The 20,253-nt window shown below is 37.6% G+C and overlaps 1 protein-coding gene across 1 annotated transcript; it reads left to right on the plus strand.

The window, feature by feature from the left end:
• Positions 1-1,071: 1,071 nt before the first annotated feature.
• Positions 1,072-14,581, plus strand: LOC140244527 (thymidylate kinase-like). The gene is made up of 5 exons (XM_072324154.1): positions 1,072-1,225; positions 6,160-6,268; positions 7,898-7,988; positions 9,353-9,541; positions 12,678-14,581. Exons 1-5 carry the CDS (start codon positions 1,102-1,104, stop codon positions 12,840-12,842), a joined length of 678 nt encoding a protein of 225 aa, XP_072180255.1. The 5' UTR covers positions 1,072-1,101; the 3' UTR covers positions 12,843-14,581.
• The last annotated feature ends 5,672 nt before the right edge of the window (positions 14,582-20,253 follow it).

The following is a 20,253-nucleotide window of genomic DNA, read 5'->3' on the forward strand; positions in this document are numbered from 1 at the left end:
AATTACAGAGGGGGGGGGGGGGGGAGGGCGGGGAGGGGCCCAATTACTTCTTTATTATATGATGTATCGTCGTCATATTTGGCAAATGGATATAGAGCAACTTATACTCTGCATGACCCAACATTTGAAATTTCTCAAGGTCATCCACTGAAGGCGCTATTTCCTAAAATATAAAGAAATACATAGGAAATATGCTATGAATCATGTTTTTCTTTATATTTCTTTATCCCAAGTATATTCTCTTTTATGACGTTCATTTCCATATTTGCCACAAAGGAAAAGCGGGTCAATCTTCACTAATTATCATGGTTGAAATTTCTCAAGGTCAACCTGCCGGGACGCGATTATGAATAAATTTTTGAGACCTTTGATGTATTATTTGGGATAGGTTCGTATATTGATATCATATTTCACATTTCCATAATACTGAAATTTTTAGTTATAGATTGCATGATAAACAAATGATACTACAGGCAAAACTTGTGTGAAGATGACACAAAACAAAAAGGTAATCTCTGAAAAATGCTACATCCAATGTTCGATGCCGATGTCATACAGAAAATACAGGAAATGATAAGAAGATTATTTTGGTCCTTCAGCAAACTACAGCCAAGAAAACCCCCGTTTCCTCTATTATTATATTTTTAACTGAAATTAGAACAGAAAACATGCAAAATTTGGTGGACATCGCCGTTGCCGGTTTACAGTTGTCATGGCAACCAGCAATATCGGACATAGATGAATTATATATCAAAATGTTCGTAGTAAAATTTTAAGAAAAGTCACCAAATTTAGTTGAAATTGGGTAAAAGGTGTATTAAGTAAGATTGGCAAATGAAAATAATGGAGCCCCCCTTGGGCTTTAAAGGGTTAATTCCCAAGGACAAAACATTTCCGGGTGGGTCTATCGCGATCGCGCGGTTGTACATTCGCGCGGGAAATTAGAAAGTAGTCTTATCTGCAGTCACTATCTTCCCGTTCTCTCTGAATACAATAATACACGCAAAGCCAAATACGATAGCAATCTACGGTCCGCGGTCATACTGCTGCCAGGCACGCCAGAGGTTTTTGTAAAAAAATCTTCAGTTTCAAAGAATTGAAATGCGTCGCGGGGCATTACTAGTTTTTGAAGGCTGCGATCGCTCTGGAAAATCAACACAATGCAAGAAACTGGTGGAATCGTTACAGAAACAGGGAAGGAAAGCAGAATTATTGCGGTTTCCAGGCAAGTGGTTTTCTGTTCGGTCCCACCTATTGACATTTATGTTGCGATTTAGCTATACACAGCCCAGCCCAGTCGCTGTATGAATATTACTACGCACAGCGTCTGGTCAGGCTAGTTGCGATTGATCCAATACGATGTCCTTGATGATAAGAAGCCCACTACATTAGCCTTCCCAAAGCCCATTAGGCAAAATCGTGAAATAGGCCCCACCGCAGTGCGCGTGCACCCGTGCGATGCTATGCTGTGGAAATCGGCCCCACCGCCGTATGTATCTCGCGTAAACCCCGTTTGGTGGGGCCTATTTCACGAGTATGCCGCCCATTATATTAAAAATCTGATGGTTATATCAGCTCTGTCATTTCTATCATATATCTATTGATAACTATACACAGCCCAGTCGCCGCTGTACATACGTAGCGCGACAGGGCTGTACCAACGAAGCTCCAAACACGAAGAGGGTCCAACGATCGCATGCGATCGGATTGAATTGTGATACTTTAGATCATTTTTTTGTCACTTCAAACTCATCTGACGAACAAAATGATAATGAGACTTCATATCTATGCTATGAATATTGAAATTTAGATTTAATAACTTAGGCCTACCTAAAATGATGGTTATATGCAGCATGTGTGAACGGTTCACGAACGGTACATCGTCTTTCACGCCAGGCCATTTCTAATACGCATCCGGGAGGTCACATGATCTGAATGCCCTTTCAAAAGGTCGCGCTGTCGACCGTGCTGCTACACCAACACTCAAGCAGCGCATCGCACGCACGCAAAAGATTTCCGCAGAGATCAAGGCGCCATTTTGAATTCTGCAACGATGAACCCCGACGGTGTTAGGGAATCCGCCAGAAAGTATCATTTTTTGGTTCCACGGACTTATCACGAGGGCTCTCAATGGACTTACGAACCTTCTGTAATACAAGCATGCACTTAACGTGAGTAACGTTTGGTAACGTGTACACTGTTTATAAAGAACGTATAAATTTTCATAAGTTTTGTAGTTGTGTTGTGGTTCCCCACTTTGAAGGTGCCCGCTCGCTGGTCAGACGCTGTATTCGCGTAGCGTATTAACAGCGTCTGGTCGGGCTAATATATCTATAGATTATAGGCTACCTACCTACCTGGTGCATTCAGAATGCATGATAACTGTGGAATCAGTATTGTACTGTATCTGCTTTATAGTGTCCAGTAAAATTTTGGTCCTGTGTAAGACCTTTAACAATATAAATAAATAGATATGATAATAAATATTCCTTCTCCTTTACCCCTACCCCAACTGTCATTTTTTGCACTTTTTTCCGTATTTTTTTTTTCAAGTCATGTTAACTACTTCCATACTCTTAATAACAAGTTCTAGCTATCAATATGGTGTTTTCTTACAACAATACAGCAAGAAATATACAAATAACTTACATTATACATGGTTTACATATGTGTCATGCACTACAGGTCTGAATACCAAATGTTTATCAGCACTACAAAGCAGATACAGTATAAGCACTGGCTTCTGTTACAATGTACACTGTACCATGCATCCTGAATGCACAAGCCACACTATATACCGATATGTGCATGACACATACATTGTAATAACCGTTATGTAAACCATGTATAATGTCAGTTATTTGTTATTATTTATTATTATATTTATTTATTTATATTGTTAAAGGTCTTACTTAGGACCAAAATGTTAATGGACACTATAAAGCAGATACAGTATCTAATACTGGTTCCACAGTTACCATGCATTCTGAAATCACCAGCCACATACCAGCATTGGCATGACAAATACATGTAAGTTATTTGTATATTTCTTGCTGTATTGTCGGTAGAAAAAAACAAAAACAAAAAAACAGATTACTAGCACTTGTTATTAAGGGTATGGTAGTTAACATGACTTGAAAAAAAAAAAGCGGAAAAAAAGGCAAAAAATGGCGGTTGGGGTAGGGGTAAAGGAGAAGGAAATTTAACCCTAAATATGGGGAAAAGGTTAGTTTCATGTAGAAGCTTAGGTTTTACACTAAAATCATCATGATATTCCATTTCCTTGACCCCTAAAACATGGGGTTAGACATCAAAACTATCACAATTGACCAAAAAATAGCCGAGTCATGTATATCTCAGATTGCTAGAGTAGAACTTTACTCGGATCAAGGAGGTTTTACATGGTCATGGAGTTCCGACTGGCTGTGATTATTCAAACAGTTGTCAGATTTCTATTGATGTACAAAGGAATTCCACAGGTGCACTTGTGCCTTTGATGATCGATGTTCCTTGCCGCCGTCTTGCTCAGCATTCTGAAGATTAATTTTAAATGTTATCATAATTTTGGCCATATTTTGCTTATCTATTTATTAAATGAAATGAAATTTCAATTAATGATAAAGCATGTAAAACAAAAGACATTTCCGTCCAGAAATTTGCGCAAAAGAGTAAATCTGAGCTGTATCATGTGAAAATGTTTAAAACTGTACCATCCTGGAAAGCTGGTTTTAACACTTTTCCGCTTAGTTTCCACAAATGAAACTAATATGGAATAATCTTCAAGTATAATTCTTTATTGATAGATATATCAGATTAGTGCCCGCATATGCCCAGCACAGTCAAGTAATTTTCATCTTCATTTCAGCATTTTTTGCTCAATTTCTATTCGCACATCCTCATGTCTGTACCACCTACCTTTTATAAGAAGGGATAGCAAAAAGTAATTACCATCACAAAGAAATATCTTCCTTTGAAAGTGGCTAGTGATTTATATGCAATGAGACACGAGTCAATTGTCTTCCTATCTGCACGGCAGATCCTGTTTTGCACATGCTTCAAATATATTTGAGTAGCGGCTTCGAACATCTAGCAAAGGAAATAAGACGGTTGTGACTCCATTCTCTAGAACCTCTCTGCTCGGATGTTCCATGAGTGAATGACCATGTGATTAGATAAGTGCAGTGATTTGTGTGAACATAAATGGCACTGCATCAATTGTGGCTAGCTAGCCAGAAATTTTCATGTAAAGCTAAAAATCATTCATATCATTGCCCATTGGGGATCCTTTCTGGAATTTTAAGGATACTTAACCGTTAAGATTTATGGACCTTCAGAAGACTACTTTATATTAGAGGTGGGCTATAGAGGGTGACATTTTCAGAACATGCTCATCACACCTTAGTTTGATGACTTTGTGCCTACTGACACCATTTTTAAAAAAAAGAACGAAAAAAATGGGAAATCCAGGGTGCCCCGGCCGAAATTGTAAAAAATCCAAGATGGCCGCCGTTTCGGCTTAAAAAAGACATTTTTGGCCATAACTCGGCTATTTTTTGGTCAATTGTGATAGTTTTGATGTCTAACCCCATGTTTTAGGGGTCAAGGAAATGGAATATCATGATGATTTTAGTGTAAAACCCAAGCTTCTACATGAAACTAACCTTTTTCCCATATTTAGGGTTAAATTTCCTTCTCCTTTACCCCTACCCCAACCGCCATTTTTTGCACTTTTTTCCGTATTTTTTCAAGTCATGTTAACTACCATACTCTTAATAACAAGTTCTAGCAATCTGTTTTTTTTTTTCTACCGACAATACAGCAAGAAATATACAAATAACTTACGGTATACATGTATGTGTCATGCCAATACTGGTATGTGGCTGGTGCATTCAGAATGCATGATAACTGTGGAATCAGTATTGTACTGTATCTGCTTTATAGTGTCCAGTAAAATTTTGGTCCTGTGTAAGACCTTTAACAATATAAATAAATAGATATGATAATAAATATTCCTTCTCCTTTACCCCTACCCCAACTGTCATTTTTTGCACTTTTTTCCGTATTTTTTTTTTCAAGTCATGTTAACTACTTCCATACTCTTAATAACAAGTTCTAGCTATCAATATGGTGTTTTCTTACAACAATACAGCAAGAAATATACAAATAACTTACATTATACATGGTTTACATATGTGTCATGCACTACAGGTCTGAATACCAAATGTTTATCAGCACTACAAAGCAGATACAGTATAAGCACTGGCTTCTGTTACAATGTACACTGTACCATGCATCCTGAATGCACAAGCCACACTATATACCGATATGTGCATGACACATACATTGTAATAACCGTTATGTAAACCATGTATAATGTCAGTTATTTGTTATTATTTATTATTATATTTATTTATTTATATTGTTAAAGGTCTTACTTAGGACCAAAATGTTAATGGACACTATAAAGCAGATACAGTATCTAATACTGGTTCCACAGTTACCATGCATTCTGAAATCACCAGCCACATACCAGCATTGGCATGACAAATACATGTAAGTTATTTGTATATTTCTTGCTGTATTGTCGGTAGAAAAAAACAAAAACAAAAAAACAGATTACTAGCACTTGTTATTAAGGGTATGGTAGTTAACATGACTTGAAAAAAAAAAAGCGGAAAAAAAGGCAAAAAATGGCGGTTGGGGTAGGGGTAAAGGAGAAGGAAATTTAACCCTAAATATGGGGAAAAGGTTAGTTTCATGTAGAAGCTTAGGTTTTCCACTAAAATTATCACAATAATTCATTTCCTTGACCCCTAAAACATGGGGTTAGACACAAAAACCATCACAATAGACCAAAAAATAGCCGAGCTAGAGCTAAAAATGTCTTTTTAAAGCCGAAACGGCGGCCATCTTGGATTTTTTACGATTTCGGCTGGGGCACCCCGGATTTTGCATTTTTTTTGTTCTTTTTTTCAAAAATGGTGTCAGTAGGCAAAAAGTCATCAAACTAAGGTGTGATGAGCATGTTCTGAAAATATGACCTAAAATTGACCCTCTATAGCCCACCTCTATTTATATGATGATATGTTTATTAATAAATATGGTTGCTCTTTTGAATGATCCTTGATACATTGCTCGCTCTTTTCATTCATTTTCTAGAGAGGACAACCTTAATTGGCAAGTTGATTGACAACTACCTGAAGAACAGCTCAGAGGTCCAAGACAATGCTGTACATCTCTTATTCTCAGCCAACCGCTGGGAATTAGAGTAAGTGTACCCTTGAACCTTGAAGAAGTAATCCCTGTTGCAGCTTTTCGTAGGAAGCTATACCGGGATGGTACACGGTAACATCAAAGGCCAACGGATGTGTACTTACAAATGGCAAATGTAGTCAATTATGCAAATAAAAATTTGCCAGGTGCAAGTAAAAACCAAGCCGGTCAATCTTTAGCATCCTGGATCCTACTGGGGGCTGCATTTTCAAATAGATGGGAGGGCAGCCTCTTGGAAAGCAATAGATGTTCTTGAAGTAACTGTAGAGTATGGTAGGCAGTTCCACAGTTTTGTTGTTCTTGGGAAAAATGAATATTTGTATGGATCAATTGTGGCTTCTGGGACTGTGTATTTGAGGCGGTGGTCATTTCTACCAATGAAGGTTGCTGGGATTATGATGGCTGGGAAGGAGATGGTCACCAGGTTGTGTTGTATTTTGTAAAACATTGACGGCGGGTGTGTAACAGGTCCCAGTCAAACTCAGATAGTAATGGTGTGACAGGAGATAAACGTCTATAATAGTCTCGGTAGACAAAACGGGCAGTAGCTCGTTGTACCTGTTCCAATCGGTTGATGGAAGTAACCTCATAAGGATTCCAGGCTTCTACTCCATACTCAAGTTGTGGGCGGACGAGTGACTTGTAGGCTTGGGCTTTCACCTCTTTGGAACATGGAGACAGAGTCCTCCGCAACAGACCTAGGGTTTGGTTGGCTTTAGCAAGCACAGACTGGCAGTGCATCTCGGCAATAATTTGGTCTTATTTGCCCAGGATGTCCTCTTTGGTGGATACAGTTAATTATTCTGAAGCTGCATCAATCATAAATTGAAATACATTGTATGGTTCGTTATTTCGAAGGTTCATTAATCTGAAAATGAAAAAAAAAGTGTGTTATTCCAGAGGTTTGTTGATCCAAAAAGTAACTAAGGTTTGTAATTTCAAAGGTTCATTATTTGGTATGCTCTTTCTTTTCATTTCAAATAAACAAACCCTATTTTATTTTTAGATTTACAAACTACTGCATATCGGATTAACGAATGTTTAGAATAAAAATTTTTTAATCAATTTCAGATAAATGAACCTTTAGAATATCAAGCCTTATTTTATTTTCAGATTAACTAACCTTCAGAATTATGAAGTTTTGTAATAATGCCACAAACCTTTGTCATACCAACCCTATTTCATTTTCGGATTGCTGAACATCTAGGTACAGGGAATTTGTGTGTTTTGCAATTAACAAATCTTTGGAATAATGACCTTATTATATTTTCAGGTAAACAAACCATTGAAATAATGAACAGCACCATCTTTGGTGTTAGCACTGCCTTTCATTATTACCTCATCACTGCCAGGTCCCAACTAAAGATTGAAACCCAAATAAATGCAAGGATTAAGTGAATGTAAAACATTAGTATAACACTTATGTGAGAGTTTGAAGAAAATTGGTCAATCCATTCAAAAGTCATGAATTTTAGAATTTCTGCTGCCATTGCTGGATGAGAAAACTATAATCAATTTATTATTGTTTGTTTTTAATTCTCTCAGTGCCCCTTTCCTTTGTCACAAAGTTGTATGATTTGGAATTAATTGATTTATTTCTAATTTTGATCTTGAATGTTTGAAGGCCCCTGATGAAAAGGAAGTTGATGGAAGGAACAACGCTTGTCGTTGACAGGTATGCCTTTTCCGGAGTGGCGTTCACGGCTGCCAAAGAAGTGAGTATACAACAAATGGCGGATACACCGGAGCACTCATCAATTATGACTGTGATGTCATCATGAATACTCATAAATGCAGAAATGCCAAATTTGCGGAAACCCTTTTTGCCATCAGTCATACTAAAGTTTGTTTGTTTTTTCCTTTGTGAAAAATCAGAGTGGTAGCTCTCTTTCATTGATGTATCAGATCACACTTTTCTTGAATTTTCTGCACACATTGCAGTTAAAATAGAAGTTTCGTCATAACATTGAACCATGATTAGTACCCCTTTCTACACTAATTCTAGGACATTGATAATCAGTCCAACATGAAAGAGAGTGTGAATTTACTTGATGGTCATTGTTCATGAACTGATGAAATGTTACATGTATGTCATATGAGACTTAATGAGGCTATAACTATAAAAACTGAGGCTGCAAATGTGTCCAAAAACTGTAACATTGAAAACTGCTCCTAATTTTGTTTAAACAATGACAAATGTCGTAATAACCCTCTCTCATCCCCACAAAACTAGAAAAAAGAATATCACAATACTGTAATAGTGGAAACTTTGTAGTAATATAAATTTGGCACAGGGCCAGTTTGAGTGAATTTTCTTGTTCATAATCTTGCAGATGAGAGTATTTTCTTTAAGATTCTGATATTTCCTCCAAATATTTTCAAATTCAAATTAATGATATTTTTTCACACCGTGAAATATTCCATATTCACAGCAGTGTGTGACTTCAGTTTTGAATACCAAGTGCCTTTATCAATATCAATGGTACCAGAATCTAGAATTTCAGAGGTCATAATCGGGAAATATTTTGCCCATGTGACACTGTTACCATTACAGTTCTGCAGACTTCTTCTGACTGTGACTGACCTGCCAAAGACAGACTAGTGGATGTCTGATACTGTCTGCTTATTGTCTTGTCTGAAACTTTTGAGATTTAAAAGATGAAAACCATGTTGAACAGACCCTGGAATCTCTGAGTCTTGATCTATGGATGCCCTGTCTCCATTTTCTCCAGTACATGGCACCGCCGGCAGAATGTTTTCAAAAGTGGGGGGGGGGGGGGGGGAGCTTCCGGGTTTCATGAGCTAATAAGCAAAGAAAAACAGGTCTTCAGCTCATCTTTCTCATTCCATTTCCGGGTTTCTTCAGCTGACAAGCAAAAAGCACTTCAAGGTTTCTATCTATTTCTTTCTAGTGCCACTTCCGCACTTCCGGGGTAAAAAATGTGGGGGGGGGGGCCAAAGTAAGGTCAAACAACCCCCCATGGTCTCTGACACCATGCCCTGTTACTTGACCGCTGACATTTGAACTCCTGACCTTTCATCTCTTACCCCCCACGTCCTCCTCCCTTCCATTCCTTAGGGGATAGACATAGAATGGTGTAAGCAGCCAGATATCGGCCTCCCTGAACCAGACATGGTCCTGTACCTGGACATATCGAGCGAAGCGGCCAGCAGGCGGGGAGACTACGGCTCGGAGAGGTACGAAAAGCCAGAAATGCAGGCGAGAGTAGCCGAGAACTTCAAACAGCTCAGGGAGAACCACTGGAAAGTATGTTTGAGCAATTTTACATTTTTCTAAAACAGAAGGTCCTTTCAACTGATATTTAGATGGTCATAACCTTCTCCGAGTATCTCCGTATATCTTGCAAGTCTAAATTTTCGTGAATCGGGAATTCCCGACGTCTTCTTGGAGTCCTGTACTTAACGGAGTAGAATACACGCGTACGTCACATTTACATCGGGATCATAGTCAATATTTTCGCATGTCTTTAATTTCGCGAATAGCACCCGACTCGCGAAATTCGTGAAATATTCGCCATATACAGTATGTCAAATTTCTGGGTCAAATCTTGAAGGATCTGCTTCTCATAGCTGCCAGATTTAATGAAGGACACCTTGCCATGGTAGGCAAGTTATCCTTTAACCTTATTCTAGGGGGGGGGGGGGTCAATTTGACCCCCACTCCAGATCTCGGCCACCAATGGCGCGATCACACGCAAAATTTTGCCTGAACATAGAGTCGGATGTCAACTACAAGATTACATGGTCATACAATAGAAAAATATTGATTTCTATTTTTATGCCTCCGCCACGAAGTGGTGCCGGAGGCATTATGTTTTTGGGTTGTCCGTCCGTCGGTACGTCCGTCCGTCCGCTTTCGTTTAGGCGATAACTTGAGTAATATTTACTGGAATTTTACCAAACTTGGTCCAAGTATGAAGTATGATGGGGCAATTATTTGATTAGATTTTGGGTGAAATCGGCCAAAGGTCAAAGGTCAAGGTCAAATCATGAAATTGTATCCGTTTATGCGATAACTCAAGACTGGATGGAGCAAATTTCACCAAACTTTCTTGGATAATGATGTATGATGGGACAATTACTTGATTAGTTTTTCAGTGAAATCGGACAGAGGTCAAAGGTCAAAGATGAAGGTCAAATCCTAAAATTTATCTGTTTATGTGATAACTCAAAACTGGATGAAGCAGCTTTCACCAAACTTGGTCCAAGGATGATTTATGATGGGACAATTAGTTGAGTAGATTTTAGTGACATTGGCAAGAGGTCAAAGGTCAAAAGGTCAAGGTCAAATGCTACAAATGTTGCAATTTCCCCCATATCTATGCAATGCCCAAAGGTATTTTCTTGAAACTTGGTGTGGACATGTATTACTGCGTAAAGATTCTCCAGAGAGAGTTTCATGTAATAAGGTCAAAAGGTCAAAGGTTAGGTGAAAATGTTGCAATATTACTTTTCTCGCAAATGGTTCAATGTATCTTCGTGGAACTTGGTACATATGCATGTACTGTCTGGCAAGGATTATCTAGGGAACATAGGGTCATGGGTCAATAGTCAGGGGTCAAAGGTCAAGGTCAACTCCTCAAAATTTTACTATTTCCCTCATATACTAGTTTGTATATGCAATGCTTGCATTATTAGTTTCAAAACTTAATACATGCATTACCTAATGGAGATTCTCCGGGAAATTTCCAGCCAGAAGGTCAAAGGTTAAGGGTCAAAGGCCAGGTTTCAATGCCCCCCCCCCCTCCAAAAAAAAAAAAAAAAAATCTATTTTGTACCGTCATCACACTCTTTCTTTGTATCTTGGAAATTACTCAATGCATAAACTTCCCCCAAATTCCCCAAATATGTGTATCTGCACTACTCTTAGAAAATTATAGCAAACCCAGTTCAAGACATTTCTGACAAACCTGTCATTTCAATATTTTGCCAATTATGTGAAACCGTCATGGATCACACATTGTGAAGACATTGTACTATACGCCTATTGGGAGAATCATGCATTATGGCGGAGGCATCAGTCGCCATAGCGACATTTCTAGTTAGTAAATTAATTATGCAAATTTATGCATGAAAACATGTTTTCACCTGTAACTCCATTAAAAAGACTGAAGGATTGCTAAATTTTTGTGTCAGAATTCCTCAATACACATCAAACAATTTTCTTGATTAAAAAAAGCACAATTAATGCTAATTTCCTTTGTTTTTTATTGTTTTGTTAATTTTTTATGTATTTTATTGTTTTTTAACCTTTTGTTGTGCATTGGCTTTTTGCCAAAATTTGTTGCAGGCACTTTTTGGAGCTTATCCACATTAGAATTTATTAATTTCAATGAATAAAAGTTGAAATAATCTAATTTATATCAATTTAACAGAAAAAACACAGTGGCCCGAATTCTCAAAGGTTGAATAACTTTATTACACCGCTTATTCCGCCAATTTATTACGCCTCTTATGCAAATCAGGCCCTTGTGACGTAAAATGACGTGATTTATTCCCCGGAATCTATTCTCAAAGGTGGAATAACTTATTCCACGGAATAGTTATTCCAGCTTTGAGAATTCGGGCCAATGTGGATTGGATTTGCACACAATATCACAAATTTGAGCTGTTGACATGCATATGCAAAACATTACATGACTTCAAAATGGTGTACCTGGTCGTCACAAATGTGGTCTCAAAATATGCAGTAAACTTCAATGAAAAAAAAGTCATGAAATGGTGCGGCAAAGTCTCGGCGCATTGCAGAATCATGGCGTGAAATGTTGAGGAGGGGGTCAATTTGACACCCCCCAGTTATGATAGGGTTACACCAATTAAAACCCAAATTTACAGGTAGTCCTCTCACCATACTGCCTTGCATCTGTAAGGATAGATACTGTGAAATTCATAAATTGATTTATGAATGACCCACTGTCATACACTGTGGCACCTTGTTACTTACCCACAACAGTCATTGTTCTTCATGTTTATCCTGTAGCTGCTTCTATATACATGCTTCAAGAACATTTTGTTGTTTGCCTCTTTGAAGATTTGCTCTGTATGGTGAGGTGATATTGTCATTTGCGCTACAAAGTAAGAGTGTTGTATGAGAAACCGTCAGTCATTCTTCTTGGGGTAAGTTTTCATAAGAACTGAGCAAGTTGCTCTAGTACTCAACCCTTTGGACAGACGATCATCTTTGATGGTAAGATAGCTTCTTCTTTGGACTCCCATATAGCAAAACGAAACACAAACCTTCTACTACCTGCACAAAGTTTTAACATCAGGGGTTCAAAGAACACAACAGTTTTATCTAAAAATGTTTAAAATTGTGCCTCACGTTACAATGTATCCATCATCAATGTAACTGTCAATATTTGTCTCCGTTGTCCGTTCGGAAGGTCATCAATGCCGACCAGTCCGTGGAAGATCTGCACAGGGAGATACAGCATCTCGCCCTGCAAGTCATGGACAAAGAGCTACCGGATATCGGGACGCTGTGGACGAAAAAAGTGGACTCTTGTGACACCTTGCATCAGAATGGTAGAATTAAGGAAGGAGACTAGAGATATGCCTTGGGAAGGGGCATAAAAGTTGGGAAAAATCAGTTTGATGACAATATATTCCGGTTTACTAATATATTCAAATTTATGCATATTTTTCCTGGATATGGTGTGAATAATATGGTGCCAAGGACACTGAACCTATCTTTGCATATTGTTATACCAATAGTGAATGGTCACGAGTGTGATGGTATGAGATTTCGCCAAGGTGAAAGATAGAGGCGCTCTATTCAATGGGGTGAAGACGAGTTGAAAAGTGCACCTAATCTTTCACCAAGTGCGAAATCTTGTTTCATGACATGAATAAAGACCATACACTATTTGTTTTGTACAACACCTCAGACGTCAACTGATGCGGTCCACACAGATTCTTGAATTTAGTACAGAAATGGCAACCATTTTTTGTGAAAGGCGAATAAGTAGCTCAGTCACAGTACAGTACAGTATAGTCATTTGTATGCACAGTTAAACTGGTTTAACTTATTTATTGTAATATAAGTGACAGAATGCGCACTTTAAACTGTTCAGTGCCTGCAGCAAATGTTTGTTGATTTTGACATCAGAGCCGTGCAATGGAACAAAAACTCAATGTCAATCATGAATTTAATAGGAAGTCAATGAAAATTGGTAACATCAGCTGTTTGATATCCATTTTTGCTCAAACAAAATTGCATGGCTGACAGCGACAGCTTGTGATGGTACTTTTAACTGCATGTCATGTGAAGGGCAATCAACCAATCGGATAGCTACATTCTTTTTTAGTTGTTGTATACAATATGATAAAGACTGTGGTATAATCATTTGGTAGGTTGTAGTGGGTGTGATAACTACCCATGTCATTCCAAGTCTCTTCACTTTGAACAGTAGAATTCATTCTTATTCAGCAAGAAACTCGGTATTTCATTCCACCAGCTCATCACTGATTATGGCAAATAGATATCAAGCACTGTACAGCCTGTGGAGCAGTCTTCCAGAGACTCCAACTCTACGCATCTCCAAAAGACCCTGTAGCGTGGGGATTCATGGAGTGAAAGGCTGGACCAGTTCGGATATATTTGAGAATCTCTGAAACAAATTCTGTACTACTATATCACTGATCTGTATGTAAGTGCACACACAGCTGGAGAATCTAGACAGGAGTCGACATTTTCTGATGAGTGTACGCCGCGATGCACGTATTCACCGACCGATGGTATTGTGGTTTTCGTATGTAGGCCTATCCCAGAGGGCAGCCAGTGAATTGGGCCACCCATGAATCCACACTCTACTGGGTCTTAACCCGTTGAGGCAGATTTATTTTCCTACAACACGCATTTCCCATAGACGCTTGCCTGAGTATACTCGGTACTCGTCCTCAACGGGTTGAATGGGAGATTCTCCCGCCTGGATCCTGTCACAAACTGGAGACTGTAATCTCGCAAACATATGCACAATTTTATATACAGTGCACTCCCGTTATAACGAACACGGTTATAACACAATTCTGGTTACAACGAAATAAAAATTCAAGCTGCAGTTTCATCAGCTTTATGTTTTTTATTGTTTATTTGTTCGGTTATAGCGAAATTTCTATAAAAAGAAAGAAAATTGCCGGTCCACTGTATGCATAGCACATGTCACAAGCGTGAAGCACAGCACCCACTGGGGTTTGGTCCAGGACCCACTGATGGGCCCCGAGCAGCTTCAAGGTTCAAGATGCTGTTTTGTGCTATTATTTGTGAACATACTGTGTATATATATATATATATATATATATATATATATATATATATATATATATATATATATATATATATATATATATATATATATGACTAACCTAAAGGTGGATGGGAGAATGCTACATTTTAAAGGGACTGTACAGTACAGGTTGAGGTGGGGATTCATGTTTTGAACATTCCTAAGTGAGATAATGAAAAGCCTCTTAAGAAATATGAAAGAGCATGTAATTTTAAGAAGGATTCAACGTTTATTTGATGAAAATTGGTTTTCAAATGGCTGAGATATCCCAAAAACTGCTAATAATAAAAGGTGACATGCCACAACTTTATTAGGATCTCTTTGTTTCACCTTGTTTTTGGATATCTCAGCCATTTCAAATACCGATTTTCATCGAATAAACTTTTGATACCCCTTAGAACTGCATGCTCTTTGACATCTCATAGAGTGGCTTCTGAATATCTCGCAAAACGTTAAAAGCTAAATCCTCACCTCGACCAGAACTGTACACACCCTTTAAGCCTGAGAAACAATTCTTAAACGAAAGACACACAGCTACAAGTGGGGAAATTCAAACTCGAATGGGAGATTTTGCGAAAATAGCCTTAAAGTGGGAGATCTCCTGCCAAAACAGCTGGAGAGTTGGAGTCTCTTATCTCCTAATAACAAAGAAATCATGCACAATGACTTGTTCCTTTAAAGGGACTTTACAGTACTGGTTGAGGTGAGGATTCATGTTTTGAACATTTCTAAGTGAGATAATGAGAAACCTCTTATGAAATTTGAAAGAGCATGTAATTTTAAGAAGGATTCAACGTTTAATTGATGAAATGGCTGAAATATCCAAAAAAGTGATAATAATAAAAGGCGACAGGCCACAACTTTATTAGGATCTCTTTGTTTCACCTTGTTTTTTGATATCTCAGCCATTTCAAAACCGATTTTCATCAAATAAACTTTTGATACCCTTTAGAATTGCATGCTCTTTGACATCTCATAGAGTGGCTTCTGAATATCTCGCAAAACGTTAAAAGCAAAATCCTCACCTCGACCAGAACTGTACACACCCGTTAAGCCTGAGAAACAATTCTTAAACGAAAGACACACAGCTACAAGTGGGGAAATTCAAACTCGAATGGGAGATTTTGCGAAAATAGCCTTAAAGTGGGAGATCTCCTGCCAAAACAGCTGGAGAGTTGGAGTCTCTTATCTCCTAATTACAAATAAATCATGCACACTGACTTGTTCCTGTAAGCTACAGTTACAACACACTTTACTATCAACTGCTGAATCCTAACCCAATTAACGGCGATGATTTCGATGTGAAAGACCTTGATTGTATACTTGTAGTTTTATTGTAGGACATTTGTCATAATTTATCTATCGTTTAAAGGGGAATGATACCCAATGTGTGGATTGAGTGAATGCAGCAATATTAGTAGAACACATTAGTGAAATTTGAGGAAAATCTTACTATCTGTTCGAAACAATCCATTCTAAAGTTACGAACTTGAATATGAACATGAATTTGAAGGTTTTGGTACCACCATCGCTGGATGAAAAGACTACAAGAGTTTGTGCAGGACGATAGAAAGAAAATATGAAGAGTATGCAATATATTTTCATTTTTCTAGCATAATGAAAGAGCACTCGAGGTACCTCTTTCAGATAGCGGGGGAATAATATCACCCTTAACTTATATGTACGTCAGTAACAAGTGGACGGAACGTTTAACTTTTTTTTCTTTTTCTAAAAATTGTGAAATATTCTGTATATGGTCCTGCTGCTGTGATATCACAAACTTGTAGTCTCTTCATCTAGCAATGGCAGAAAGTTAAACAATTCATAGCTTTTGAACAGATTGTCTGATTTTCCTGAGACTTCACTGATTATGTTCTACTTATTGCTGCATGCACTCAATCCACATGCATATTTGGGTAGCATTCCCCTTTAAGTATATTCATTTATCATGTATGATTTTGTATTCTAGAATTTCTCTTGTCTCAGGCAGAATAAACTCCTTGCTTCATAAAACACAAATACATAATACACTGTGTGTGCATTTATTTATGACTCTTGTGGCTGCCCCTATATCTTACAATCATATCAAGAGGCACATACCACACTCACAGCTGCACTCAGCACCCACTTTCTATTTTCCTCTCACTCTTATCTTATTTAATGGTTAGTTCTTAATCATTTCTTTTCTTTTCATAATTCTGAAACCTAATTTGTGTCTGATGAAACTTCAGCCACATCAACAAGCACCAGAAAATGCATGCGTGTGTTGCATAACTGTGACCTTTTTTTCTTATTGACTGTAAAACCTGAAACATTCATGGCATGAAACTTTCACGAATGTTATAACTTCCAACAACTGAAACAATGCTCAACAGAATGCATGATCATTTGCATTGAGTTAAGACTTTTTACCACATGCACAGGTCCTTGTATTTGAACTTTCAACAGCTGAAACAACACACACCAGAAAATGTGTACTGCAAAATAAAATTAAAAAATGACATTTTTCTTCTATTCACAGGCCCTCATACTCCCAACTTCCAATAGTTCAAACAACACACACCATTAAAGATGTACTGTACCAGTATATATGCATTGTAAAATCATTAAATTTTTCCTCCATTCGCAAGCCCTAGTCTTCCAACTTCCAACAGCTCTAACAACATGCATCACTATCACATATTTTTTTGCAGATTTAGTTTAGTTTAGTTTATTCGTAGGCCTTTATATGTATTCTTAGTTCCAACAGCTTAAGCAATGCAACTGAATACTGTAAAACACGATATTTTCACAGCATGAAATTTTTGCGAATTGGAGCCAACAGCCTTTTTCGCGGCATGAAATTTTTGCGAGTTGCCTCTAAAATTCAATGCATATATTGTGTAGACAAGAGCTTTCACATGCATTTGTGAAATTAAAATGCATGTGAACATTCCTCGTTTACAGTAAACAACACATAATGTAGCACTGAAATATTTTAAATGTATAATCCAATACCGTTGTACTTTAAACATCTAGACCATATGTGACCGTGCATCACAAAACGAACAAGAAGTCGCACACATTGATTTTGTGTTAGAACTGAAAATAGGTGAAACGGGTCAACCTTGCCAATCTGGAGATTTTCATATTTTCTGAAAGAGCAAGTCTTCTTCTACAATATACTTAAGTTTAAAATCATAAAAGGAACAGGAAATTGTGTTTTTAGCAGTTTTTTCTCGAGCGCTTTTTTTTTTGGTAGAATAGTGTGATGAGCTGTGTCCCCAATTCATTCTTAAAAACCTTGTCCATACTCTCCAATTTAAACTCTAAAGACTTTAGAAAGGATAATGCTACTGCTTTGAAAGGTGATATTGATCATCTAAAGAATGTGTTGATAAAGCATGCTTAATTTGAGCTTAATCGGATAATCTTTATTGTTGTTGCTACGGTGGTTTACAGCATTTTTTTTCTTCCATTCATCGCACAGATAGCATGGTTTGGTAAAGATTAAGCGCTTGAATAGACTATGTACTTCGAAGCCTCTTCTCAGTTCACACTTTACAGAGTGTGAGCTTTCTTTCCAATGTTAGGATAGGTTAGGAGAGTCCTTTTGAATTGAGTCATACACATTAAAGCTTAAAGTCTGCTCTTTCAGAATCTGCTCTTAACTGAAAATCCACGTCTGGCGACTTTTTGTAGGTTTTGTGATGCAGGGTCACATAAACAGTACTTGTAACAGTAACTCGCTAGGGTAGGTTTCACACACTCATCAATTCAATCTCTTCAAACACTCCAGTCATGTGCCTACTTGTATCTCAATATGGACCAGAAACTGAAATACTGCTTTCGGAATTAAAATATTCAAAATATGATCATAGGTTCAACAATAGGTGCTTTTATTTCAATTTACAAATTTACATTAAAGTGGGGTTGTGAAGTTCACAAAATAGTGTGTGTTACTGTGCATAAGAGAACATTGCAGACAGAAAAGTGACTTCAAATGAATGCCACAAAAGATACAATTGTAGGACTTTTTTTTTCTGTAATATTGAGGAAAAATCATGTCTTTGAGAATAATGGCTAAGGAACATAATAAATACATGTATAAGTGATGAAAGCTGTCGGGCAAAACCTTTAACATCGATTAAAAGTAAAATACATCATGCCATTTTTGCAACCAATAAAGGTACATGTGAGTCAAAGAATAATCCACATTGGGCAAGCTATTAAACATCCCTGGCATCAATGCCGAGAGTATTACTTGTATTCTGTGAGCAGCTTTTCAGATTATTGCCAAATTTTGTAATCCTTTTTAGTTTGTTTTTGTCTGTTTTAGTAAACACTGTAGTAGAAATAGTGTCATCATGCAAAGTTTAGGCTAGCTTCAAGTCATCAATAAGTACCTTTACGAAGAAAGCTAGGAGAATGAAACAATATGGACCTGGCCACTTTGCCTAGCTTCGGCCAAAGGGAAATAGGCATCATATATCTGAATCCAAGTAAAGCCCATCTCACACTGCGATTTTGACTAGTTTTTTTTTACTAGATTTTTTATAGCTTGTGGTGCGTTTCAATGCAACACTGAGCAATATTGTGCACTGTTGCTCCCCAAAGCAGGTAAGTTGAAAAAATTGCCAGCTGTTGAGTATCACAGACCTTGTCAAGCTGTGCGCCACCTGGCAATCTTCTGTGGTGCGACGTCGAATTGCAAGAAATCGCAGTGTGAGGCAGACCTTAGCAATAATTAGTGTTTACACTTTGCTCGTCCCATTTGGATGCCTGGTTTGAGCAGGAACCGTCATCCTACAATGCTACTATGTATCAAAGATGTAACATCATAACAGTGCATTGATGTCAAAGGAGAGCGGACATGTCTCCATAATTTTGTTGGAAACTCCCCAAAAACTAACTTCCTCTTCACGTCTCAGCAGGAAAGTACAAAAAGTCTCTTTGATAGGGGAATTTTCATTGGCTACTACAATGGATGCTACACACAAGTGACCCCCCTGAAAGCTTTTAGGGAACCTCCCTGGTTTTGATGCATGAATTTTAATGGAAATTACGAATACATTTCACTCATTCATATTTCTTCCATACGAAATTTCACCAGAGATGGGGGTTGCAGCACTCTAGTTAACATTCATGAATAGTCTACATAATTCCTGTCAAAGATACGAGCATAATGAAAAAGAAACAAATAATCACAGAGTTTAATTAGTGAAATTTATATCTACATGTATTTCAATTACAATCTAGTTCTATCTGTGAATTCCAGTGCAGTAAAAATAACTATGAAAAATGATACTTCTTTGACATGAACATGTTTGATTAGCAATATTTGACAAGAACATCTGTTGGGTACACACTTGCTAAATATTTCGGCTGGCATATTTCTTGGTACATTAAATCTGTGAATGGTTCATGATAGCACATTACAGGGCACTCCCATATGCAGTTTTCTTTCATTATATGGAAATTTCATTAAAGCCAAACAATACAGTATAAAGAGAGATCTAGAGAATAATTCTAGGACCTGAATTTTCACTTTGTTGTAACAAGATTTTCATGATAACCTTGTTCGTTATAACAGGAGTGCACTGTAGCGTGTATTCAAGTTATAATAGTTTTGCTTACAAGCTGCACATGGTTAGAACATTGTTCCCGAAATATGCCCCAAAGGGTCATCTACAAC

The sequence above is a fragment of the Diadema setosum genome, chromosome 21 (genome assembly GCF_964275005.1).
Source record: "Diadema setosum chromosome 21, eeDiaSeto1, whole genome shotgun sequence".
Classification (NCBI taxonomy): domain Eukaryota; kingdom Metazoa; phylum Echinodermata; class Echinoidea; order Diadematoida; family Diadematidae; genus Diadema; species Diadema setosum.